The sequence below is a fragment of the Ischnura elegans genome, chromosome 9 (genome assembly GCF_921293095.1).
Source record: "Ischnura elegans chromosome 9, ioIscEleg1.1, whole genome shotgun sequence".
In the NCBI taxonomy this organism is placed as follows: domain Eukaryota; kingdom Metazoa; phylum Arthropoda; class Insecta; order Odonata; family Coenagrionidae; genus Ischnura; species Ischnura elegans.
The window spans coordinates 6,687,167-6,714,621 of record NC_060254.1 but is presented as its reverse complement, the minus strand read 5'-3'; the positions used below and the strand labels follow the sequence as shown (position 1 = coordinate 6,714,621).

The 27,455-nt window shown below is 36.6% G+C and overlaps 1 protein-coding gene across 2 annotated transcripts in view; it reads right to left on the bottom strand.

Annotated features, from left to right (window-relative positions):
• Window positions 1-27,455, bottom strand: part of LOC124165798 (acetylcholine receptor subunit alpha-type acr-16-like) — a 50,254-nt gene that overhangs the window by 2,045 nt on the left and 20,754 nt on the right. For both annotated transcript variants that reach the window (XM_046543317.1, XM_046543316.1), the window contains exons 3-8: window positions 26,615-26,659; window positions 26,417-26,526; window positions 13,221-13,431; window positions 11,135-11,312; window positions 9,064-9,216; window positions 7,733-7,926 (exon numbers count right to left, since the gene is read on the bottom strand). In XM_046543317.1, the coding sequence (XP_046399273.1) occupies window positions 7,733-7,926; window positions 9,064-9,216; window positions 11,135-11,312; window positions 13,221-13,431; window positions 26,417-26,526; window positions 26,615-26,659 (891 nt within the window). The remainder of the gene's footprint in view (window positions 1-7,732; window positions 7,927-9,063; window positions 9,217-11,134; window positions 11,313-13,220; window positions 13,432-26,416; window positions 26,527-26,614; window positions 26,660-27,455) is intronic.

Below are 27,455 nucleotides of genomic sequence, written 5' to 3'. Positions count from 1 at the left end.
TCCAGAGGCACTGACAATTTTTTGGATGAAATCCAGTTCTGTTGAAGATTAAACCTTTTCACTTAACAGAGTTTAGCTAATCGTTATTCAAGGTCCAACCAAATTTTATTAAAAGCTGCCGAGAAACAAGGCGAGTCGGAGTCAAGGTGGTCAGCGCACCGCGTAAGCAACTTCTCCCGGTTCCATTCGACCTGCATAAGGCCGCGGATAATTGACAACGAATCTGGTGTTATCATCGAGTTGAATCACCATCGACTTGTATACATACTAAAATAAGATTCTACTTTTTTGGATGACCTCGAAATCCAAAATGTGCGCATAGGAGGCTTTTTAAAGGCTCATAAATCCCTTGTTTTGCCGAGGCAACAGAAAACGTTAAGTTGGCAAAATTCCAGAAAACCTCCCTTTTACTAGATATTCGGTAGTTGAGAATTCGGGATGAGCGATCTTCTGCTGTCCCTTTATTTCACTCATTCCTCATGATTTTTCGAGTACCTACTTACACCTTTTCTTATTATATTATAAATGCTATTGTCACCTACATGTCACTTTACAGAAAAATTTTTAAATTTCATCGAGACCACTTAAATATGCATAAAAATGGAATCACTAATGTCTATAATAATAATCTGTGCGGGAATGCTTTTAAGTTGATGTTTATTAGAATTTTCTTAAAATATTACATTAAAACAATTGTCATCCTCTCATTACTTATTTTTACTACCCATTTTTTTAGCTGATTCCTGAAAAGTATTACCCAACCTTCATAGGACAGAGAACATTTCATTAAAGAATTTTTTGCTGCATTCAGCACCTTTTAGTTACTTAAAATAATATTTTTTATTCATAAAAAGCCATTCCAATCATTACAGACCCTAAAACCTGAAAAAAATGGCAAGTCCCCATTTAGTGTTTTTCCGCATTTAGTGTTTTAAATTTTGTCCCCCCTGAAAAACCTTAAATCAGGATTCTACTGTAAATGGTTTAAACGAAATTCGATACCCAAAACTTTGCAACCTGGAAACGCATCCCCATCTTCCCAATATTAAAATGTTCTCGATGAATGCAAGTTCGATTAGCGCAAAGACCCCAAGGAGCGCATCCCCTGCACTAAACGAGGCATGGATGTATACATTTCCATGTACATATGTGTAATAATACTGATAATGCGTATGTACTCTACATAGATGTTTATTAGGCACGAGGCAAGCGAAGACTGAGGTGTAGACCACAATGACAAATGACATGCGATATACATATGTTACATCTCCCTCCTTAGAATCAACCATAAACACTCTACACCATAAATACTCTATCTATATATATAAAAGAAAGTCGAAAATCGTGTTAGTTAGAACACTTATAACTCGAGAACGGCCGCACCGATTTCAATGAGATTTGGTTCTTTGGATTCGTCTCAGGCGGGGTTAACATATAGGCTATTAAAAAAAGGATAATTTCACAAAAAAAATTCATCTCTTTCCTATGGACATGCTTTTAGGAGTTATAGTAACACAACAATTGATAAGTCGGTCAAAACTACAAATTAAATAATTTGTTTTGTTTTTACCACTTTAATAACTGAATTTAGTAACAATATAACATTTTAATTACTAAATATATTCAAAATATTAATTAAATTGAAATTACATTTAAAAAATTTAATTCGAGCTAATTGTAAGCCCAGCCGTGGCCAAGCTCGAGTTGACACTTCACTACCGTGTTTGTAAACAAATCTCCAAGCAATTGTTGACAAACGGTAATGTCCGTGTTTCTGTCGAGGAATCGAGTAGTTTTAACTCATTTCCTTAGAATGATTGCAAATTAGTTTCAGTGAGCTCATCAACAAAGAGTTCCAGAATATGATTGATCACCAAAAGAATCAAAGATGGTTGATTTAGCGAGCAAGAACGAAGATGCGGATGACTAAAACGAGGTAAATTCAAATAGTTCGTACTCTGCATGAATTCAAATCTTTTAAATGTGTAACAAACGAAGACGAAATCACCAACTACCTATCTGAATATTTTAAGTCCTTGGACATACCTAGCTTACCAAGGCACGATTTACAGAAAAATGTAGTTTCTGTGTTCATGATCTTTCGAAGCCTAAACTAACCATAACTATCCAACGGAACGTGTTTGGTGTTTAAATAATTGGTAATGAATGTGATTCACGCAACTTCACTCAAAGGAAAATTCAAAGGTGAGGAAGTCCTTATTCCGTAGATTCCATTATCTCAACTCATATGCCCTTTTGAGATTAAACGTATTCAATTTCCAATTCGTGTTGCATTCGTGATAACGATTAAAAAATCGCATGGTCAGTCTTTCAGTTTTTGTGTTGTTTGTGCTTATGTGCTAATGAAAACCCATGATTTTCTCATGGTCAATTTAACGTGCTATGTTCACGAGTCAATAAACCATCCTCTGTATTTCTTCCTTCGCTTCAAGTGCGTAGCTAGGATAGGGGGTTTTGGGCGCAGCTAATACCACGGGTCTGTAGGGTATAGAAAACTCGCTAAGGTAAGCGGGAAGTGTGGGGGCACTTCCCCCAGACATTTTTTTAAGATAAATGGTTCAAAATAGTGGGTTTTGCGTCTGTGTGAATAGTTAAATATGTTGTTTGTTAGTCATCCGTCCCCCTAATATTAATAACAAAATCTTTCATATAAAAATTCTCTAGGCTCTTGGGGGGGGGGTTTATCCCCCAAAACCTACCCTCGCTGCGTCACTGCTTTGCTTCGCTATATTTATTTAGCTTCATCCGCTTCATCTTGCGCCTGATAACAAAACAAAACTGTTGTTTCTCAGAAGGTGCTTGACGCAAGAAATTAAACCCGAATGTGTAGAGCTCACCGTGGTGCGTTTACGCATGCAGTACGTTTACACAGTGCATTTTTTTCAAACAGAGATACTAAAACTGGCGCGCCTTAAGTCATTTAATGCGAATGCTGCCTCATAGGGGCTTTTCTTGCACGATTTTGAGCATCAGTCAAGCGTCGGTCTGGGGTCGTGTCAACCTGCCCCCTGAATGGGCCAAGTGTAGGCAACAGACTTGGACCTAAAAACATTTTTTTACACCTAATAACGCAAATAGCCAACAACTGAATGCGTATAATTTTTATTTCATGAACTGCTTTATTAAACCACAATGCCCAACATTTCTTAAGCTAAAACGTAATAAAATTTGCTGAAAAATATCCGCGTAGATGTGCTCCGATCCACCCTATATAGATTCAATAAAGAAAATGTCCTTCTGACAAGCAATTTTGGTACTCATTTATGTAGTTTTATTGAATTTGTATCCTTATTTCATTATAATAAATTAAACATGATTAAAAATGATACAGCCGCTCTTGATTTATAAATGGTGTAAGTAAACTTTAAGTTCATTGATTGTTAGGCGATACGAAGTTCGCCGGGTCAGCTAGTAGTAATATAAACTCTATGGAATCAACAATTCAATTCACTACTGAGTTGAGTAGTCTTTCAAATACTTGGGCTTGCGAATTACTCTGCCTACCCTAGTAACAACAGGGTTATTGTCACTAGAAGGGCTAACATGCACATCGACACTGGAACTATTAGGATCACTGACATTTACTTGAACATCACCCCCAGAAGGGCTTACATGCACACCAGCACTGCCACTAGCAGGATCACTGACATCATCCCCAGTCCTATAACTTACTGGGTTATAGGACCTCCTCAGCATTACTCTATTTCGACGAAGATTGTTTCCATCTTCATCTCTTACCCAATAGCTTCTAGGAGCATTTTCACAATGTTGAATCACTTCACCAGAAACCCATTTATCATTTTTTCTAATTAATACACTATCACCCTTATCAAAACTCTTTAGATCACTTGCAGTGCGATCATAATAAAACTTAGGCATTACCGGTTCACAAACTTTGTCTACAATTTTTGGTTTTAACAATACTGAATTCACTGGTAATATGCTTTTCAACATCCTGCTTAAGAACAATTGTGCAGGACTAAATTCCTGATTAGACAAAGGACTATTTCTGTACTCAAGCAACATAAATGCTAAGTCTTTTTTACTTGTAAAAGTCCTTTTCAATAACTGTTTACAAATTGATACAGCTTTCTCAGCCCTACCATTACTCTTGGGGTAGTGCGGGCTACTAGTGATACTTGAAAAATTCCATTCCTTGGCGAATTTAATAAACTCTAAACTGGAAAACGGAACATTGTCTGATAATAATTTATCTGGTGTTCTGTTATGAGAAAAAATACATTTTAATTTAGAAATTACATCCTTGGCTGTTTTATTTTGCAGCTTTTCTAACTCAATCCAGTTAGAGTACGCATCAACAACTGTCAGATAATTTTCTCCTCCAAAGGAAAACAAATCACATGATATAAATTCCCATGGTCTATTTGGCTTAATATGACTTAGTAGTGGCTCTTTACCATTTTGAAATCGATACTTTTCACAGATTTTACAGGAAAGCACCCATCGTTCAATATCTCGGCCCATATTTGGCCAAAACAATAATGCTCTTGCTCTTGATTTGCACTTCCTTACACCTAGGTGTGACTCGTGTATTAAATTTAACATTTGAAGTCTTAGACTCAAGGGAACAACAATTTTATTCCCAACAAACAACAGACCACCTTCATGTGAATATTTTCTTTCATTTTATAATATTGTTTTAACTCAGAGCTTAACATGTCTATATTTGAAGGCCACTTACCCATACAATAATCTAATACTTTGCTTAATACAGGATCGTTTTTTGTAGCCTCTTTGAACACAACCTTTTTACTGTCTGACATGCTCAATTGATTGCATAAACTATGGATCATTTTACAATCTTCTAGATCACTACTTTCATTAGCATCATCCTTAATTTTACTGCTTTTCCGTGACAACAGATCTGCTATTATATTATTTCTGCCACGTATATGCTTTACATTCAAATCATATTTCAATAATTTAAGTCTATATTTTTGTAGACTACTTGGAATTTTATGTAATTCCTTGCTAAGCACACCAAGAATTGGTTTGTGATCAGTAAATATCGTTACCCTTCTACCATACACAAATTGATGATGTTTTGTGACTGCAAAGCACACAGCTTTCAGCTCCTTCTCAATTACAGAGCATCTTTTCTCTGAGTCACTTAGAGATCTAGAACTAAAGGCAACAGGTCTCTTACTTTGCATTATACATGCCCCCAGGCCCTCATTACAAGCATCAACGTATATCTCAATCGGTACATTTGAATCAAAAATTTTTAACGTTGCCGCTGTACTAATTCTACTTTTCAATTCTTTGAATGCAATGGCTTGAGCAGTAGACCAATTCCAAACAACATTTTTTCTTAAAAGTTGCCTGAGTGGTGCAGTAATTTTTGCCATGTTTGGGATGAACTTACTTAAAAAATTTGCCATCCCTAAAACTCTTTGCAACTCCTTTTTATTTTTAGGCTCTTCTAATGCTAAAATTGAATTCACTTGCTTTGGGTCAGGCTCAACACCCTTCTCCGAAAACATTAAACCCAGATACTTAACATTATCTACTTAGTACTGTATCTTCTTAGGGTTAAATTTAATATTATTCTTCTTAGCCCTTTCCAGTAACTTGGCCAACGTCTCATCATGCTCCTTTTCAGTGTTAGTTGCAACAATGAAATCATCAAAATATATACCAACGTTTTGTATGTCTCCGAAACATTTTACAATTTCTTTCTGAAATATTTCTGGACCTACACTAAGACCAAAAGGTAATCTTTTAAATTTAAATTTTCCAAAAGGTGTGATAAAAGTTGTTAACAGACTACTTTCTTCATCTAACTCCAATTGAAAGAATCCATCCTTCATATCTAAGACAGTATAGTGCTTTTTTCCCCTTAAGAGTAGTTCTAATTCACTACTAGATGGGATGGGGTAGGGATTTACCTTCATACATTTGTTTAACTGTGTGGGATCTAAACAAATTCGAAGGTTGCCATTGGCTTTTTCTACAATTACTATGTTATTTACCCAATCTGTAGGATAATCCACACACTCAATAATATCCTGCTTTACAAGGCTACTTAAAGTTCCTTTCAATTTAGGCTTAATGCTTTCGGGAATTCTCCGTACTGAGTTTATTACGGGCACTGAGTTAGACTTAAGTTCAAATCTTACAGTTGTGGGAAACTTGCCTAATCCTTTGAAGACTTCATCAGAAGTTTTAAAAAACATTTCCATGGTACACCCTTCAGTTCTTTCATACGATCTGAAAGAGTCAACCCTCTTTATCAGGTTCAGCCTTACACAAGTGTTTAATCCCAAAATTGGTACATTATCAATTTTAACAACAACAAATTTTACTTTTACCTTACGCCCCTTTACTATGCAATTTAGTATCACTGACCCCACTATTTCTAGTTTCTCATTAGAGTAAGTTAACAATTTAAATTTTGTCTTTTCGACCTTTTCTTTTATAGGCAATTGATTGAACAATCTGTACGGCAATACATTACATTGCGCCCCAGTGTCCAACTTGCAACAGACTTCAGCGTCTTCAATCTTGATTTTTTCTCTCCACACTTGGCCATCCTTTGTCCATTCTTCTTTGTGCAGCACATCGACAAACAGCTCCGACTCCGACTCTTCCTCGCTGTCACACTTCCTCGTTTGTTCATGCAACTAGCGGACATTCCCCCTCTTTCGACAGCCGATCACAAAATGATTCTTCATGCCGCAGTAGTTGCACACCTTATTGTACGCCGGGCACTTAGCTCTTTCGTGCGTAAACCCACACTTCCGACACTTATATTTCCAATTATTTATTTCATCTTCAGATGCATTAATATTTCCCTTATTAGCAAAAGTCTTACGATTTTTCTTTATCAAATTAACTTCTTTGCTCGCACCTTGCAACGTTTCAGACTGCATTTTACTCGTCTCAGCAGCCCTACCATAGTTTATCGCATCGGATAACGTTAGGTAACTGATTCTTAACAGTCTCTCTTGTAATTGCGAATCGTTTATACCGATCACGATCCTGTCTCTTATTAACCTTTCTTCTTCAACAAAGTCACAATCTTTGGCAAGCTTTCTAAGAGCAGTCACAAAATGCTCAAACAATTCACCATCCTCTTGTCTACGTGAGAAAAACTTAAACCTGTGATAGATGACGTTCTTTCTAGGCTCACAAAATTTGTTAAATGCCTCAAGTACCTTATCAAAATTTTTGGCCTCTTCATCGGAAAGCTTAAACGTATTAAACGCTTCTAACGCCTCATCACCCACACAGTTAAGTAACATCGCTACTTTTACTTCGTCAGGTTTTTTATCGTTACCTGACGCTTTCAAGTAGATTTCAAACTTCTGTTTGAAAAACTTCCAATTTGCGGCAATGTTCTCGTTGATTATTAATTCTTTAGGCGATCTAAACTCCATTATAGTAGCGGACCACTTCTGACACCATGTAATAATACTGATAATGCGTATGTACTCTACATAGATGTTTATTAGGCACGAGGCAAGCGGAGACTGAGGTGTAGACCACAATGACAAATGACATGCGATATACATATGTTACAATATGTACTTCCTGGTGAGAATGTGGAGGTGGGGGGATGGGCATGAGCACACTGCTGTTCTCCTACTATATCCACTTCACACTATGGCTAAAACTATTTTGCACTCATTAATAGCTCTTCAGAGATTCTTTTTTACAATTTAGCCACAGGAGAAGAGGAAATGCTTACCTTGGAGAATAAGTGGCCCACACAGAGGATTTGAGCAATCCATGGCTTCTGGATTATTTCCAACAGTCTGCATTCAATTAGACTAGTATTTTTTCCTACATCACGACCAGCTGATTCACAGGATAGACTCAACAACGCAACACTCCAAGCCACAGCAGCACCACAAATTATCAGAGAGCCTCGGAACAATAGAACTGTTGAGAAAATATTTATGCAAAGGAATCAGCACATCAACTCTCTTAATTTTATCATCAAGGTAAATCCTCTGTTTATTGACACTCAAAGTTTTGGCATTTTTATAAACAGAGGTTCACACTAAAGAGGTTACACGCAGACTGGAATTCTGTAACGAATATTTATGTTAGAAGTTAATTTTGAAATGCGTGTGCTGGGCATTGATGTTTGCCATTTACAGTTTATTTATTTAAAAAATTATAAATGTTGTGTTCATTGTTGTAAGGGTAGCCATGTTAAGAGAATAAAGAGCACACTTAATTAAGACACTGAGTGAGACAGAGATATATTGTTAAGAATTTAGAGTTTGGCAAAACAAAAGTCATTATTTATCAATGGCACTACATCAACTCAATCAAATAAGAAGTCATTTGAATGCATGACTAAATGGAGATGAGCACTGAAAAAATCAATTGACAATAAGCAACAACTCAAATAACAACCAGCAAGCAGAGTAAAGCTATAGCGCCAAGACCTAACGCAGCTTTCAAGTTCTGATAGTAGCTAGTTGTGCTCGATAAAGACATTTCTACACTTAATGACCATAAAAATACAAAAATGCAAAGCACCAAAATTATATGGCTAGATAAATTTAAAAAATCATGATGAGTAATCATAAACATAAAAAGACTGGTCCAAAGGAATATGGGGTTACCCTCCCAGATCCATTTCACGGATCCACAGCAAAAATTTGAGGAAGCTCAAATCCCCGCCTTTCAAACTCATGAAGTGAGAGCAATGAAAAAGTAAACCTACGTCACAAGTTTCACCATCGCCACTAAGAAAGATCACTATTTACAGAAGAAGAGGAGCTGATTCACGATGGGGTCATTTCGGGAAGAAGAAATTTTGAGAAAGCGCCACCCTCCTATACCCTATCTCACTCCCCTACCCCATTAGCCATTTAAAAACATTGAAATTCAATAAATAATTCATTACCCAGAGGAAGTTTCCAGCAGTGGTGACAAAGCTTTTGGTAAAAATTTATAAACTGTGATGCAAGTTTACCCTTATGAATATTGATGGACATGATGGAGCCCACCTGTTTGAACAAATTGACTCACTCAATGCTGTTTCAAGAGCACAAAAACACATACCAATAACAGGCGTTACATCGCCATTTGATGGGAGTTTGGCTCCTAAATACTGCAGATAGAGGCAGTGACACACAATTGACACCAGGCAAAGGGAAAGGCGATGAGGCAACTCGGCAGGGAGCCAAAATGTTGAAAGGGTCATTCCAACCAAGACTGAAATAAATATATGTACAAGAGAATTAATCTCCATTAACAACTTTCCATTTCTCTCACTTTTCCTCAATTTCCAGTCTGAATTTTTAAATTTTCACAGACTTAATGTCCATAGCAAAGCAAAAAATGACTGAAGCTTTTGCAGACCATTAATAATAAACAAACATCTTGTATCACTTTCACTGATGTTTTCCCTTTGGTTCTAGGGAGAATAAAATGATTATGCCATTGCTGCAAGCGATGCTTCTTTGGTAGTTTAATTTTAAAATCAAATGCTCCGCGTAACAAAACAGCCTGCTCTCACTTAAAATTACTGCGATGTTGATGCGATTGGATTTCATTCTCCTCCCCAACCAGAAGGGTTTTAAATTAAAAATTTAAATAATTATTAAAAACTAATAACGGATTATTAAGTAATATTAAATTAAGAATTTTTCTAAATGCAAATTTACTATCAGAAATTGGGCGTTTTACTTATAAGAAATTTTCCCATAAGAATTATTCTTCTAAGAAAATTTCTTATAATTATCAATTACAAAATGTTATTTATAAGAAATTTTCTGATGGAAATACTTATTATAAACACCATATCATCATGCTTAAAACACTTGAGCAAACTTATATAAATAGCTACACAAGATTTACATCCCTACTGAGAGTACAAAGTTAGAATTATACCTAATTTAATCCAAATGTAGACGCCTACATCTGGTATACATCAAACCTAATGATTTCCCATGAACCAAATGTAGATGTCCATCATTAGTGTAACATCAAGCAAGGGCATTCAAGCTCTGAAAAGTTCACCTGACCGGCTAGACTAGGCGAGATACCATAGAGGTCCATCAGGTCATGGGTTATGCATAGGGTTAACGTCCCCACATGCTAAGAGAAACTAAAATCAATGAAACCAATGATAGCCTACTATGATGGACTGATAATAGAATACGACTTTGGCAATCACTACGCAATGAAAGATACAGGAATTACAACATGAAATATGATTTAACCTGGAAAATTGAAGAAGCAGATGAAATAAAATTCAAGTTCAACTGGGGATAGGTACTTCAAGAAATTATATGGGAAGGAAAAGTAAAAATTGATACATGAAATGCATATGAGCGATTTTAATTTAAGATACCAGAGAAAATGAGACCTCTACATGCAGGTTTGGATAGATAATGAAATAAATAAAGTAAAAAGGAATTTGATGCTATTTGGAGAAAGGGATATGTAGAATATGGCTAAAAACAAGTGCAAGATTTAGATAAATTAATAGGAATCACAGAAACACTGATTGAGAATAATATTTGATGTATTTACCATAAAATAATAATTGTGCCGATGTTATTTAGGATTACTCATACAAATTCATTCTCATTCTCTTCAGAAATTACTAAAACACTCACTATGTCCATTGAGACGATGTTTTCATTAAAATTTCCACTTATATTAGATATGCCACTATCTGAAAAAATACACACATCTATCTAAAGTAATGATGAAAAGTTTAAAATTCAATGAAACTGTCTGTTTAAGGTAACATAATTTTAGGAATGCCAGTTTTGTAAGACTTACCAAGTGAGGTCAACACCTTATTTTGGTTAGAAGCACACAACTTATTTTATTAAACTGCTATCACAAAGACAGAGGGTGCTTTCCAATCGCGTATCTGCGCTAATCTTTTTTAAACTGTTTAGCTCAGAGCGTGTTCCAATCGCAGGTGTGACGTCATCTGCGCTAAACAGATGGGAACACATCCTGCACCATTGTTCGTCTGCGCTTTTGTGTTTCAATCTGTTGCGATGTGAGCTAATCTGCGCTAGGTGATTGGAAAGCACCCAGAGTCAATGATTAATAATACATTTTTAAGATCCTTAGAAGAATATCAAATGAAGAAATGTCACTCAGTACTCACCCAACACTGGGATCACCACCGTAGCTGCATATGCACTTGCATGACGCTTGATAATGAACGTGTATTCAGCCGTGGGATACGTCTCATTTGGACAGCACTCATACACAGATACATTCACCAATGCTGTCACATTCTTCAGTTCCCATTCCTTGCTTTGCACATAGTCATCCAAGCTGTACTGGATTACAAAAAAAATACACACAAATGTCTGGATGCATTTAGTCATGAAAGAATTCATCCTTAGTAATGTACAACAATGGCTGTAGAAAATATTGAAAATTATATTTCTGGCACCTTTGAGGATAGGAATTCAGTAATATCAACTCTTTGTGACCTCAACAAAGCATTTATTATTTTTTGCAAAATACATTATCCAAAGGTATGCGTAAATATATGATATTTTAATAGTTATTAAATATCAGTAATTGTAAAATAGAACTTATGAACAGTGGCAGAAAAAATTAACACAAAGCTAATTGGCGTCTGAAAGCGGCCAGTTCAGGAACTACTTGTTTTCCAAAATTTTGCCCTCATAATGCTCAACCGGGAATTTTAATAGCTATATTCCCCTTTATCCCAGGGAAATAATCATATCCGTCGCATTAAGACAATGCGCAAAAGATCCAGCTACGAATCCTCCCCCGTATTGGTCGATCATGCATTGTTAAATATCAAGTTATTTTAATGTAAAATGTAATGTATAAAACAATGTTTTTACTGGGAAAAAATATTATGGAGACGATCTTAAGTTATTTTTATAAAGATTTCCTGCTTATTTAAGTCATCAGTGAAATTATTTTCATACAATTCAGTGGTTGTTCATTTAAATTTTCCATTGATTTAGATAATAATAGTTCATCCTTAGAACCGAGTATTGAGAACTGAGAACCGATGGGGGAGAACCGGACCGATATCGAGAACCGAAAAAATTTAAGAACAGACTCATCCTTAATTAAAATAATGTTAAATTTATAATACAAATAATGAAAAATTTATTATTGCAAAATAAAGAACTGGTAGAAAACAAAAATGACAGAAATATTTTTCATTTACGCTTTCCTCCAAAACACGGCAGTGTAAACACCTAGCAATACCACACGGCACCACCAAAATATTTTGCATCATAACATCCTACACATTATGCTCATATCAAATAACTATACCTCGTACGAAAAGCATACGTTTTAATAATCATAATTACATAACAACACCTTCATATTATGGGTGCATGCGTCGTAAGTAAAGAAAATACAAATGCTTGCACTAAAAATATCTTTTGTTTAAGGCTAGTTGATACCCAATTCTAATTTTATGAATGGCTCTAAATGCATTAATTGCGGCTTTAGAAAAACAAACTTTTCGTAAAGGTAATTAAACCATCCTTATCAATTTAAAACTATGTATAAAAACCCAAATAAATTACGATGAATGACAAAAAAGTTACGTTTAGCATTGCACTACCAGCTAGTACCATATGGCATTAACAGGTTGAGAATAATCTTCTGTCTGTAGATCCGAAATACACAATTACCACACGAGGGGTAGGGGCAACTAGAATATGGAGCATTGTAGACTTTCATTAAATCATAAGTCATTTCATAAGATAGATGTGAGACTGTTTAATTTGTTACCAGCTCAATGAATAACTGTAAATAATTGTGAATTCAGTAACCGAATAAGTGGCTGGCGTCTAAAGCATCCATTGCACTCAATTGAAGAATTTTATGAATGTAATTTGGGTGAAGTATAAGCAGTGAATGTACATGTACGTTATGTGTATGCTCCAGATGTATGTTTACAACTTGACGATGCCTATCATGGTGTGCATCATTTTCTTAAGGCGAATAAAAATAATAATACAACTAAAACATGTGTCATAACCACTCAAAGGAGATATAAAATGTACATTTCATGATCATCATCACCAATGCTTAACCGGAACCTGAAAAACACAATCAACTCTTCCATCCCTGCTAAGGAATAGCTCAATTAATTGTCATTAGCCTTAAAAAGTCTTACCTTTTTATTTTCCAAAGTGGAAAGGTTTCATATACTATATTAGCCTGCATTTATGAGTTGTACATACCCCTGCATCAGACATTTTGATGTCAACCGCCTCACCATGGTGATTCCATGATCCAATAGTCAGTTTGCACTCGTGCATGTCAAATGGCCAGAGTCTGAAAACTGCCTGACAATAGGCTGGCCATTTGATGGCTGGAACACACAAAACCATGCTATCGGGGAAGATGAGACATTGTGTGCGTCTGAAACCCATGCTAACGCTCAAGTCCCCACTGAAACAAAACATGCACACAACTAATGCGAAATGAATCAGCCAAGGTAGTACAAGCTGTGGCACAGCAAGGGGGGGTTTTTGGGGTTAACCCCCCCCCCCCCCCCCCACAGAGCTCAGAGAAGTTTTAAGTTTAATCCATTTTACTTAGTTGAATTGATATTACTAATAGAGTAGTGTAAGGATTAATAAAATATCCCCCAGAAAGCCAAAAAACTCACCATTTTGAACCATTTATCTTAAAATTCTACAATTTATTGATCTCTTACCTATCGCTTATCCTGGTGGGCCCCCCCAAAACACCCCGATATTAGTTGCACCAAACCCCCCCCCCCCCCCTCAGCCTTAATTCTTAGCTGCCCCCCTGAGCAAAAGTGATGACATGTACTATCATTTGCAAAAGTCTTGCAACAAATCGAGCGGCGCCACTTTCGCTCCATTGTCGATTTCTGGCCACCATTAAGTTTGAATGATCACTATGTAGGTATGAATCTTCATGGTAGCTCGGGAACGACTCACGAACGGGTCATCGTGACACGGGAGTGAGACGTAGGAAATCATTACGATGTTCAGTTGAGTAAACGAGCGTAGATGTTGGGTTAAGTCGTCGCGGCGTTTGAGATTATTTTTGTACCCGTAGTTGACTGGAGTAGATAATTGAAAATATTTACCCGTTAAAAGAGTGGGTACCTATGACGCCTGGCTTCCAATGGTAAACCCCATAAGGCCGGCTGGGGGCACGATTTCGCCATTAGGAACACGGAAATCAACTCGCTCGTAACCCTATTTTTAGGTATTCAACGTCGTTCAGGAGACTTTATATTAAGTTGTTGAAATATTTGTTCGATATAGAAGAATTAATAAATGAAAAAAAATTAACTGGCAATTTTCCGAAAAAAAACGACTCTGTCGTCTCCACCATATTTAATTGATTGGCATTAAATAGTTCTTTACGTAGGTTGAAGCTGATAAAGATAGCTCCATAAGCTTTCTTCTTCATTAATTATCAATTTGTTAATTGGATAAATGTATTTAAACCGATGGAAATGTTTCTTCGAAAAAAAATGGAATTTTGATTGCCAAAAAAAATCGCTAGGCCTCGTCGTTGCTAGCAGAATGTGTCTCTATTTTTACTGTTTACATATCTAGGAGAGGCTTAAATTTTTACGATAGCACTAACATATTTAGTGATCATGTCGCATTAATCTTCTTTTTGTTATAATAAATTAGTTATTGTTTCGATTTTAATATTTCGGCCATTATTATATTATTAAGGACAACCAACTTAAAGAGTGACTTAACAGTACGACTTTTCCCTATCCATGAATGCCTCCATTGGTAAGGTTTCCAATAACAACAACGGACAGATATTAAATTGAAAGTCAATTTAAACCAATATTCACCTTTTTTTAGGGAGGGAAATACTTTGCGCATGTATTAGGGAGGTAAAATACTTGGCGCATAATTTAGCCGCTCCCTCAGCTCTTAACGCTGAATCGGGTGCTCCCGATACACTTGTAGAATATACTTGTGTTCCATAGATATGCTGCTTCTTCAGAGATATCATTATATTTTAGGAGTAACTGAGTACAGTAACTGCCTAAATAAACTAAAGAGGAAATTCCTTATGTACATAGCACGTGCTTACACTTTAAACTCTTGATTATACTAAGTCACCAGGACCATAAAAGTGGTGCATACTTCATTATATTGAATTTTGTAATTACAATCCACTTTAACAAGTCACCAAAAAAATGGCTGCTTTTGTTTCTTCCAGCATATTTTGCCTTTAGATGCTTTTTTAAAATGTTGTTAGTAGTTGTTTGTGAACGAATTCTTAAAAAAGCTTTCTAGCTGTAAAAGATGGTTAAATAACTATGCCACCCCAAACTTCCTATTTCTTATAGTTAGGGGCACCGAATTCTCGCGAACGGCGAAACGCGAAATACACCTGGATCCACGAAATTTCGCGTTTAAGCACTTTTTCTGCGAATTTGGCGCAATATTTTCCACCATTGCCCGTAAAAAAATACCCCGTTACTATAAGTTTCTTAAATTTTGTCTTATGATTTCTCAGATGTTTTCTTAAAAAACCGGTATCAAGAACCGATCGCATTAAGTCGGTGCTTTGGAGCCGGCTCGGAACTGTGGCGAGGATTTGAATTTGGCGCCCAAAGCCGAAATAGTTCACAGCGTATTCAAGGCCAAAAAGTGAAAAATAAATTCGAAAACTCATATATTACTTTCCGATTGCACGGCGTCCATGTTTTCTTTTCATTTGAGAGTTGCTCCCTAGCACGCGCATTTAAGGGGCTGTCAACTTGTCGCTTTCGCCATCATTGTAACATTCTGTAGCCGCTTTCAAACAATCTGACTTTTCGCCTGCCGCCGGCCACGGCACGGCGTCGTTCTTTCAACTTACTATAAGTCTATGGATGTCTTCAAACGAGTCGAATCACACCGTTGTGTTGACGGCACGGCGCCCATTTCAATCCGGCCCGGCGATGCTCCGTCTACGGCGTGAAATATAGGCTATGCTACATTGAGGCCGCTTTCAGACGAAACGACTTTTCACCGGGCGCCGTTCACGTGAAATTCGGGCGGCTTTCAGACGAAACGACTTTCTGCAACGCCGCGCCGTGTGCCGTTCCGTGAACGGCAGCCGTGGAAAATCGTTTCGCCGAAAATCGTTAGAGTGGTATTAAGATTGATTTATGTATATATTCAGTACTTCGTATATTTGTACTTCGATATACGAGCAAGATGCGTTTCGAGAGCCTATTCGTAAGTTGATAAACCTATGCAAGGCGTCGAAAAGTGTGGTTATACTGCAGAATGCAACACCGCCTTACAATTTTGCGTTAATTCATGGCCGCTCAGTTTATGCATGTTGTCGCTGTACCGGCGTGTTGAGCAGTTTATTGTTGAGGTTATAAGAACTGTGACTGTGAAGCATGCAAATAAGTTGTCAATTAAAGTAACAATTTAGGCTAGTTACATCACAGAATGTATTTTGATCTGACTTACAAGTTACAACAAAAACCCCAGAGAAAGAACCAGTGGCTGCCTGATGTAATGAGACATATTGGTCGATCATGCATTCATAACAACGTGTTATTTAACTTTTTTACTTGGCAAATAAAATTATGGAGGCGATCTTAAGTTTTTTTACATAGCTTTCCTGCTAATTAACGTCTTTTGTGAAATTATTTTCATTCACTTCTTGTGGTTGTTTATTTAAATTTGCCATTAATTCAGATAATTAGAGTTCATCCTTGGAACCGAGTATCGAGAACTGATGGGGGAGAACCAGAACGGTACCGAGAGCCGAAAAAATTTAAGAACCGAATCAACCTTAATTTATAGAATTCCTTTACCCTAGTCAGCAATGCACAGTTTGGAAAAGAAAATGAATCTTCGCTTAATAGTCTCAAAAAATCTGTGCAACTTTCCATGTGTGAGGTCCTGAAGCAAATAGGTGGAAAGACTAATACGAAGTTGTCATACCTTTTGTAGTGACCCAGGGAGGAACATCATCACAGCTATGGGGAAGATTATTTAACTCAAGGTGTATATTGACAACTGATGTGAAGGACATAAGCACAATTGTTGCTAATATCCTCATATAATCATTAACAGAAACTCAAGAACTTCTTGGCTATTCTGCTTTGAAGGATTCTGTTAGATCAGTTCAGGAAGAAGGAAAAGAATTTTCAGTACTTCCACTAATTCTTGCCCTTTAAAATGATTTTTTCCATTTTGTAGAAAATTGTGTGAAAACCATGTGGATACATGTGGCAAATGTAGATGCAGAAAGAGATTTTTCCATGCATGGAAATATAAATAAAAGAACCACTGAACTAAAAAAAAATGCAGAATTAAAGTCAAGTTTGACCAATGGATGTCGATTCCAGTAAAAGAAGGATTCAACCAATTTTAAATTCCAGAGTGTGAATAATTTCAGATGGCATATTAAAAAAAATTATAGATAATAGATAAATACATACTTGCGTGTGTTGATATTATATTTTTTGTGTAAGACCTTAAAGACTTTTCTAATCAATCAGTTAAGTGAAAACTATAAGTTTTTTACATCATGCAGGCCAATGAGACAGTGAAATTTAGACCAATCAAAAATATCCCCCATCTGTACAACTCCCTCAGTTTTTTAGCGTTATGAGGTTGAAATACATACATAGCAAAGAGTGTTTATGGTATGTGTATCTAACAAATGCTTAACTTATTCCTTTCGCATTTGCTTTGACCCTTCTTTATCAAGGTGTTTACCATTAAAAATATATTTAATATACTATTGGTGAAATTATAGTTCTTGGGATAAAAAAGAATATTTGTGACAAGTGAATTTTCATGACGAAACTGTATTTTTTATGACGAAATTGCAATTTTATGACAAAATTTTAAACCGAAATTGACAGATTTTTATGACGAAATTCACAATTTTTATTCACCGATAATCTTGCCCCTACTTATAGTTTAACACATTCCGTGCTCATAACGTAACATCTACGGGTTACATCATGATTCCCTTTTGTGTTATATTCTGCCCTGAGTGCCAGCGAACAGATTACACCCATGTCTCGTATAGCGCAAGGGATGCGTTCCTTGGGGTCTTTGCGCTATACGAATTTGCGTTATACGAGAGCGTTTTAACATAGGGAAGATAGGGATGCGTTCCTGGTAGCATAGGTCTTTGGTATTGAATTTCCTCTAAAACATCTATATTCCCATAAAAAGCCTTAGAAAATATTATTTCTATAAATATTTATAGTTTAAAACATCTTTAAAGATAGTATTCACGCATTCAAAGACTTTTATTCACGTTAAAAAAAATTCTTACATGCTTTCGAAATTCCATCCTGTCGTGCGGGTGGGCTAACATCTGCTATCTCAGGGGATCGTAAAGCGTTGCCGGCAGTTGACGATTTTTAAAACTAGTCTAAAAACAACTGTTGTGTCACCCAGGCCCTTTTGTAGCTCATCGAAATGACAGGAAAATGCTACTGTAAATGCCATTTCATAGCTAGCGGAGTTTATGAATGATAAATCATTTTAATTTGAAGTCCTCCGAGTCATTAGCAGCTATGTGAAACAGTCTTTAAATGCCTTGAAACCTGACCCAGGTTTTCCTTCCCTGAAAATGAATGAACGAGAATGCAATCTTTTCCAAAAGAATATCGTCTCGTCAACACTAGATCTAGTTGAGGGGGAAAGGAGCCACTTTCAATCACAGCTTGGAGTTCATCAGAAAATGTTGTGGTGGCTGCGCTATCAACACTTGCAGATTCACCTGATATCGCCGCACTGAAAATACCTGCTTGCCGTTTAAATTCTGGAACCAACCGCTTTCACTGAATGTCTCGGAGCGATTACCACTCTCGTCTTTTTGTACTGATTCACAATGAACTTTCCGTATGTGTAGACCGCTTGGTTGAAGTTGGTGCGGCTGAGGTCACTGATATTTTAGCTTCGTCTTTATTCAGAATAAGGCATCGCGAGTTTAAACTTCCACGCAATATCACTTTGACGCTCTCCATTTTCAAAGCAATTGACCTCTTTCAATTCCTCTTCTAGGTTTATGGTTTTTCTTGATAAATTCTTGATTTTTCTACACGCATTCCTATTTTTTGCCATATTCCCCAGACGGCACAGGAAGTTTTCGTACCTAAATACGAGGGTGGACAATCAAGATACAAAAATCGCGCTTAGGAAGTTACTTAGAAGGTTTTGTTTCTTTATTTCCTTTAATGACGAAAAAAGATGCAAGAGGACTGGCAAATTCATATGCATCGATAAAATTATATCTCATCGATAAAACTGTATTCGGTCTGGGACTATTTTCTTTCGCGGGTGGTGCCATCTGGTGCCATCGTGCCATATCCTCCTAGAAAGATCACAAGCTGGCACAAGCCCTTGGAGATCACATCGTTTACGTCACGTCTCACCACATTTCAGGGATTTTTGTGGTTAAGTTTGTGAAAAATAGTGTGTCTGGTAATAGTGAAGTTTCCCTTATTCTTTAATTTCATTCACTGGGCTTCAGAAACGTGTTTGTGAGATATTTTTGTTAAAAATGCCTTTCGTGTGTGTATTGTCGGGATGACGTAATGGAAACTCTGGGACATGGTTCAAGGTTTTAGCTTTCCAAAAGATCCTGAGTTGAAGAAGAAGTGCATTTGGGCGATAAGAAGAAAACATTTCACCCCTACGAAAAACTGTGAGGTATGTACTCTTTCTCGCCGTAATTATTTGGATGTAATTTTAAGTTAGAAGTGGCTTCGGGATGTTGATGCATCAACATCCCGAACTATTCAGTACTGAAGTACTATTCAGTACTAAAAATGGTGATTCAAAATATTGTAGCAGCAATTTTTTTGAAAATTCTTGCATTTTAGTTGTCTTTTTTGTATTAATTCATTCGGTGAACGTGTGGTTAAAGGAGAAACTAGGAATAAGCTGCCAAGTTTATAGGATCGAATATTGCTTCTTAGCTTGCCCTATGGTGTATTACACGTCGGCTTTCATCATTTCAAATTATCTTATGCTATTGTGTAAAACAATAAAAATATCAGGCATACAAATATTTACTATATTTACGAGCCTAGTAATTTGATTTCTCATGCAGAAATACCAAAAATTGGAAATGATTTGACCTAATAAGTTACATGGTATTTTATTATTTATTAATTTTAGGTGTGTGAGCTTCACATCGCACCATTGTGATATCAGAAAGTAATCTGTGGCCTTGGACGAGAAGACGAGGAGAAAATTCTTGCTGAATTGAAGGTGCCCAGATTGGAGGAAGGTACCATTGCTTCACTGTTACCTGTCGCCAAGAAGACAGACATTGTGGCAGAAGTGACATATTTGTGGATGTGGATTTGATTTGTGTAAGTTGATACTGTGATAGTGGACGTTCATCGGAGAAAGTATTGAAGATAGTTTTTATGTATCGACCAGTCCTCTTTTAAATAATTTTTTATTCGAAAGAGAATACGAGTAATTGTTTCGCTAAATTAGATGTGGGATAGAAGAGAAAATTGGAAATATTATTGTGGTTGACAATAGAAAATACATAATACAGACATTGTGGCAGAAGTGACATATTTGTGGATGTGGATTTAATTTGTGCAAGTTGGTGCAGTGATAGTGGACGTTCATCGGAGAAAGTATTGACGATAGTTTGTATGTATCGACCAGTCCTCTTTTAAATAATTTTCTATTCGAAAGAGAATAAGAGTAATTGTTTCACTAAATTAGATGTGGGATAGAAGAGAAAATTGGAAATATTATTGTGGTTGACAATAGAAAATACATAATATATGTATTGTATTTCTGTGGGTTTTTTCTTTCCTGCCTCTTTAAAATTTCTTGCGGTGGTGACTTCATGCAAAGTAAGTATAAAATCGGAGGTGTGATCTAAGAGATACCATGTTTTATTTTACAAGTGTTTATGCTGGTGATTTGGCAGGACTTTCATATTTTTAATAGGTTGATATATTAACTGCAGTGACCTAGGGACTTTTACTCATCCCAAATAATTTTTCAAATACTTTAGCGCCTGATATGGGTAAGTTTTAGTAGCTGAGACTGAACTATACGTTAATTTTTGCTTGCATTTTGATGAATTCGATCATACTAATAGCAGATGTGTCAGCAATCCTGTTTCATCGGCAATTTTTATTTAAAAATTTTATTTCGTCAGGCTTTAGGGTAAGCTTTTTAATGCTCGTGGGCTATGTGATGTCTTATTTAGTGTCAAAATTAATAAGAATTTACTCTCATTAACATCTCAAGGTTTCCAAGTAAGTATACGAGCCACTTAACAATGCTGGATGCTGGGGGTGCGTGAATTAGCCATGAGAATCTCATTTTTCGCAGAGTTCTTTAAGTGGCCGAGTAAGTTTTGTAAGTTCTCAATGGGTAAATAATACTATATCATGAATTCTAATTACCATGAAAAACTCGCAACCGACAAAAACTTTGTCGGTCGTGAGTCTTTCATGGTAATTAGAATTCATGATATGGTGTTATTTAACTATTGAGAACTTACAATTCATAATGATTCGTATCAAGGTTCTCGCTACGGTCGGTAGCTATCGATTGTGTTGCGTTCGATACATTTTTCGATCGTGCGAGTTACGATATATCTAATTTCGGCCTAATCGATTGAGATTAGCCTGAGTGCCGTGTTCCTGCGCGCTTCGTATCCAATCGTACGTGCTTAGTAGCGGACATTCACATGCTGCGTACGCGCTTCGTCGACAGGCCGCGAACGGAAATTATCCATTGACGAAAAGCGACGGAGCGGCATAGTATCCCCTTAGTCAATGGCTACTATGTACATACGAATTAGATACGGAGGGTTCTGTGCCGTCTGGGTCTCTTGGTTTTTACTCTGTATGGCTCTATCTAAATCACCTTCTTCTGCTGAACTGTATTCCTGAGACGCAGAAGGCCTATGACTGCGGGGAGGGAACGAAGCCATTGTGTTTGAGACTCTATAGCGGACCCTTTTATGCGTTGATGCTATTCATGCGCAACTCGGCCACCGCTCCATTTCTCCCCCGTGAATACCGATGACCTTGAAGGCTTTAGCGTAGACCCTCTACCTGGAAGTCAATCGCCCAGTAACCTACGACCGCAAAAATACGTCTCAAACCGTATTGCTGAAAAAAAAACTCATTTCCACTAGCCCCACGCTTAATTAACGATCTAAATTATTTATTATCATTCTGTTAAGGAGACGAGATAAATCTTCGGTAGGCCGGCTATCTGGACCCAATGACGAGTAATACTTTTGGCAATTGCACAGCAATGCATTTCGATTAATATATAAACAAAAAAGAAGATTTGAGGCAAGAAATAATATTAATATGCGTAAATTGATAGAAATTACGTGTGTACTTAGCGCAAGTTCACGTTTTATCACGAGAGCGTTTAAAATTTTTGATTAGGCTACACTGCATTGCAATATTTCCCTGAGGAACGAATTTGCGCTATATCAAAATTGCGCTAATCGAAATTGCGCTATACGCGACATGGGTGTATATCATTTATCAGAAAGACAGAAAAATTGTTGTTTGGTACACAGGCTTTCACTGCGAGATTCATTGGTGTCGATGGCTTTCGGGAGCAGCTGTGTATTGTGCTTTGCCACTGGAGCTTTTGCGGCCATTGCGGGTTGCATCATCAGTCGATGAATGAGAAACTGGAAAAAGTTGTCAATTAATATACTCGTCCACCCTCGTCACTCCACCTGGGGGAGGAAGGGTGATGCTGACATCAGAAGAACTCTCAGCCTTGTCCTCGAGGACAACCTCCTGTGACAAAGCACACAATATGCATATGCAGATTCTCCTGAAAGCCGTCGACCTCAGAGGGAGAAAATATTGATCATGGGGGAGTTCTCGCTGTGGTTCACAAGGACATACAAACTCATTCAATACGCTCTGGGGACAAATCTGAATTTTTTTCTCCCTTAGGGCATCTCAACGTCATTACTTGCCGGCTGATGCATACCTACCTCCAATTTATGAAAAAACAATTTTCAATGAGTATGCCAATATTCTTTTTAAAAATGCATATAGCTCTGATCACAATAATATTATGTACCTTCTTTGGTGACTTCAATCTTCAAAATAAAACTTGGAGTGATGAAATTCATACCAATGACTATTTATCCCTGCTGCACAGGATAAATGATAGTACTCTGCTAAATTGTGCCCCATTCCTTGGTCTCCAACAGTTCATTCTAAACCATAGCAAAATGTGTCACTCATTGGACTTATTATTTGTTATAATATTTCCTGGAGTTTAGGTCAACGTACTTTATGAAAACAAGTTATAGCCAACGTTTCGATTTATTTTAAACCATCATCATTTTACATAAAAATATTGTATATCATTGTTATCTTTGTATTTTATATTGTTCTTATGTTTTTTCTTTCATAGCCCTGATGATGGTTTAAAATAAATCGAAACGTTGGCTATAACTTGTTTGCATAACATACGTTCACCTAAACTCCAGGAAATATTATAACAATGTATTAAACGAGGTCAAGGTAAGAAGAAAAAAAAAATAATTGGACTTATTATTTGCATTGCAGCGGCGGATCCAGGATTTCTTTCTGGGGGGGGTGGGGCACAGGGATACCTCGTAATACAAAATGAGCACAATGATAATGGGATCGTATTAAAAATGTTGCATATTTTTTAAGTGTCTGGGAGGGGGGGGGGCACATCCCCCCGTTTCCCCTCCCCCCCTAGATGGGCCTCTGTTGCATTGCCCACACTAATTGAAAATATGGACCTCCATGAGCATTTCGCAGAAACAGTGGACTCAAGCGCAATGAAGCAGGATTCTTTGACTTGGTAATTCATCACGGTGGTGCATTATCACAATCTGCATAAGTAATATAAAAATTTTTATAATTCTGAATATTATCTTATAGTTTGAGATCCGTGAAATTTGCGAGACTCAATACGTGAAATAACACAAAATAATGCGAAATCAGAAAATAAAATGAAATTTTGCCTTTTTCGCAGATTTTATGCAAATTAGCAAAAAAAAACATCTAATGAATCATAATATAATAAAGCCTAAGCCTTAAGCTGGCGTATATATCACACATGTTCGATATAATGCAATGGAATGCCATGGATTTTTGATATACTAGATTAATTTATCAAATATATATTATCGATTCCTCAAGGTATTGGCAAGCGAAACATACCATCCAAAACAATCAGCTGAAAAACAGTCTGCGCATTTACATGACGTTTTATGACACAATGGTACACATCGTTACGCATGGTGTAAATGGGAAATTACTATCATACCATTGTGGAGTAAACACGCAAGTATGGGTGTGACCATGGTTGACACATGCCTAGGGTAAAAAATAGGCAATACTCCATACAAATGCATATCAGTGTGTACACACTACATTTTAGGATACGATGACACGGAAAATTGTCTGTAAAAATGCCGTGAAAATGGGGAATTACTAATTTAACATTGAAGTGTAAACGAACAAGTGGTTGCGACCATAGTTGCAACATTCATAGCGTAAAAGGGATTTAAGAGGCATGGCGATGTGCTAGGAAAACTATTACATTAGAATTGTGATATTCATTATAAGGATAATACATATTAAATACATAGCCGAATATCAAAAATAAAAAGGAAAAAATCGCATTAACTGAAGACACTTGGCCACTTTCCCTCTATTGCCGCCTCAAACAGAGAGAGTGAGAATACCTATCGTGCCACAGTCAACTGCTGGTATAAATGCTGGCCGTAAGCACACGAACCGAATTAAGTCATGCATTGTAATCATTTCTGGCGAAGACATCATGCTCTACAACGTTTAGGTCGGAATATATACGTAATTCTTTAGACCATTGCAGCTGTGCCCATATGGGCACGCTAGCCGTTCAAGGGTTAAGTGGAGGGATTGGAAAGACCACTGGGTGGGGACCTACTTCCTAAAGAGTGGAGGAAACACATCAGTGCCAAGGCAGAGAAGGTTTTAGGGGCTCAATTAATCATGCTGCAGCATAGTTATTGGGCAGACATTATTCTTTCAATTTATTTCATTGCAAAAGAAAAAGCAGGATGTACAGGGCTAACGAAAGAATTATTTATTTGATGCCTTCTATGTTGGTGAAATAGAATGAGAAAATTGGCTTTCAACTACATTTTAGAGGGCCTACTGCTATTTCCCAATGCAAGGTGAAGTATGAAGCCTCTGGCCCCATTCGAAGCTGATTTGACCTCGTTTTACTTCCATTTGTCCCCATTTCAATATGTACCTATCATTTTATTTCATGCAACCCACGATTATGGGTGATTTCTCTAAATTCAGCCCCCCATCCTTCCGTCGTTTTGCACCAAAATCTACTTGTTCCCATGTCGGATTGCATCCAATTCTTGGAATGCATCTTATTCATTCGTCAATGACTTGTTGTAATATAGGTAGTTGATTCTTGTTTATGATTTTTAACGCATAAAGCTGATTGTAATTTTTGTAAGCTGATGTAATTTTTATTTTTTAATCTTGTTGCTACAATCCCCAGAACTTTGACAAATTGAAATGTTTTATGCAACTGACTGTATGTACTTGAGGGACAATGTCCCTGTACAACAATTAAATTTTATCTAAAAGTTAAATTTTTTCGGGACCAACGCATGCCATGGAAACGAAATGGGTGGATGAGTGCATGCTAAAAAAATATGGCCGGATACTGCCACCAACAAATACATATATGCATAGGTATTACAGCCAATCCATACATTTAATTTAACCCAAAATTTACGTTTCAGCCCTGTAGCATGAACTGTGGTGAAATTCACATTTATTGCCATGGGAAAATATTACCCTGGACGCAAAGGTCAAACCACAGACAGAGCTTTGGTTTTCTCAGCCACTGCACTATTCAACTTGTCCTGACAATTTTACCAACTGCTTGAGGTTAGACCCTCGTGGTCCACAAACTAAGAAGGAAATGGGAGGAATTTTCCCCATGGTCATTCAAGGGAACTTCACTGATGTTCACATGGCAGAAAGGATATTTAACAAATTTAGCACCATACACGTCCTGAGCGTAGGTTTGAAGCTCTCCAAGGGTTATGACTTTGTGGAAGTCTTTCCTACCGCATATTTCCAACTTAGATGGACGGCATAGGCCAAACATCAAGCACCATCAGCCTCTGTAAAATTGGGCCATGAGAACTCTGGAAACAAACAACAAACATAAAAGTGGTCTGTCCATAGACCACAAAGCTTAAGGCCTGTGATTCAATTCCCGGTACAGAGGAATTGTATGTTCCCCCGTGGCAATGAATGTCCTTTTTCAGAAAATGAACTTTTCTTCTCAACAATATCTCGCTCTAATGTGCATTTGCTCAGCAATGACTGACTTTAATGAATAAATAAATGCCAAGGAGGCAATAAATTTCTTACCTATTATAAATGGACAGGTCAGGTACCCAAATGTCTCGAATACTAACATGCAGGACACTAATATTTCCATAATCACTCGGAGACCATTTCAAGTAGGCATCAGTCCATGTCTAGAATAATAATATTCCTCAGTAAGTACTAGTGACACATATTGATTGCATAGAATGAATCAATTAGAATCAAGTAGAATTCAATTACCAAGGCCATCCAGGTGTGAATATGCATTACACTGTTTAATTCATCCTAGAAATTAAAAAATAAATACAATATTAGAAGCAATCAGAAGAAAACGGCATCTGCAAGTTATGCATGAGAGTTGAACTTTTCTGTCACAACTATGGATGGACAAATTGTTCATGAAAACATCATCACAAATTCATTATATACATACTTGGTCATATATAAATTATATACGTACAAAAACTAAATATTTGATAATTTTGATTTTTGATTCAATTCTAAAATTAAGCCTATTAATAATATTTATAAAAAACATTTCAGTAAAAGCTGCAATATTCACTTACAAAATGAGTCAGTAAACTGAGATATTCACGTGCCAAAGTCAATCTAATGTGCATAATGAAGGCCATGACATGTTACAATAAACTACCACAAAATAAAAAACACATATATATGTATATTCAAAAAGTTTTAGAATTAAGTTTATTCCTTGAAGTTGAAACAGTACTTCTTTGGTGTCAATCAATTTTCACTCCAATTTTATAACTGAAAAAATGGTTTAAATTGAAAGTGTTCCATTATTCAAATATTCTTTTCTGGCACTAGTGTATTCTCTAAGATCACTCAGGTCAGTATATCGGTGATAAATCCAGGGGCGGTTCTGAAGAGAATTTTAGGAAATGTGACACAGCTTATTTAACAATCCATACATGCCATAGAATCATACACAGATTTATGAAATCTAAACCTAATGGGTCTGATAGCATGTAAGTCCATGATTGGAAAATAAAATTGCTTTACTTGCATAAAAAATATTCATTCAGATGTCCATTGAAAACTCATAAAATCAGCTGTAAAT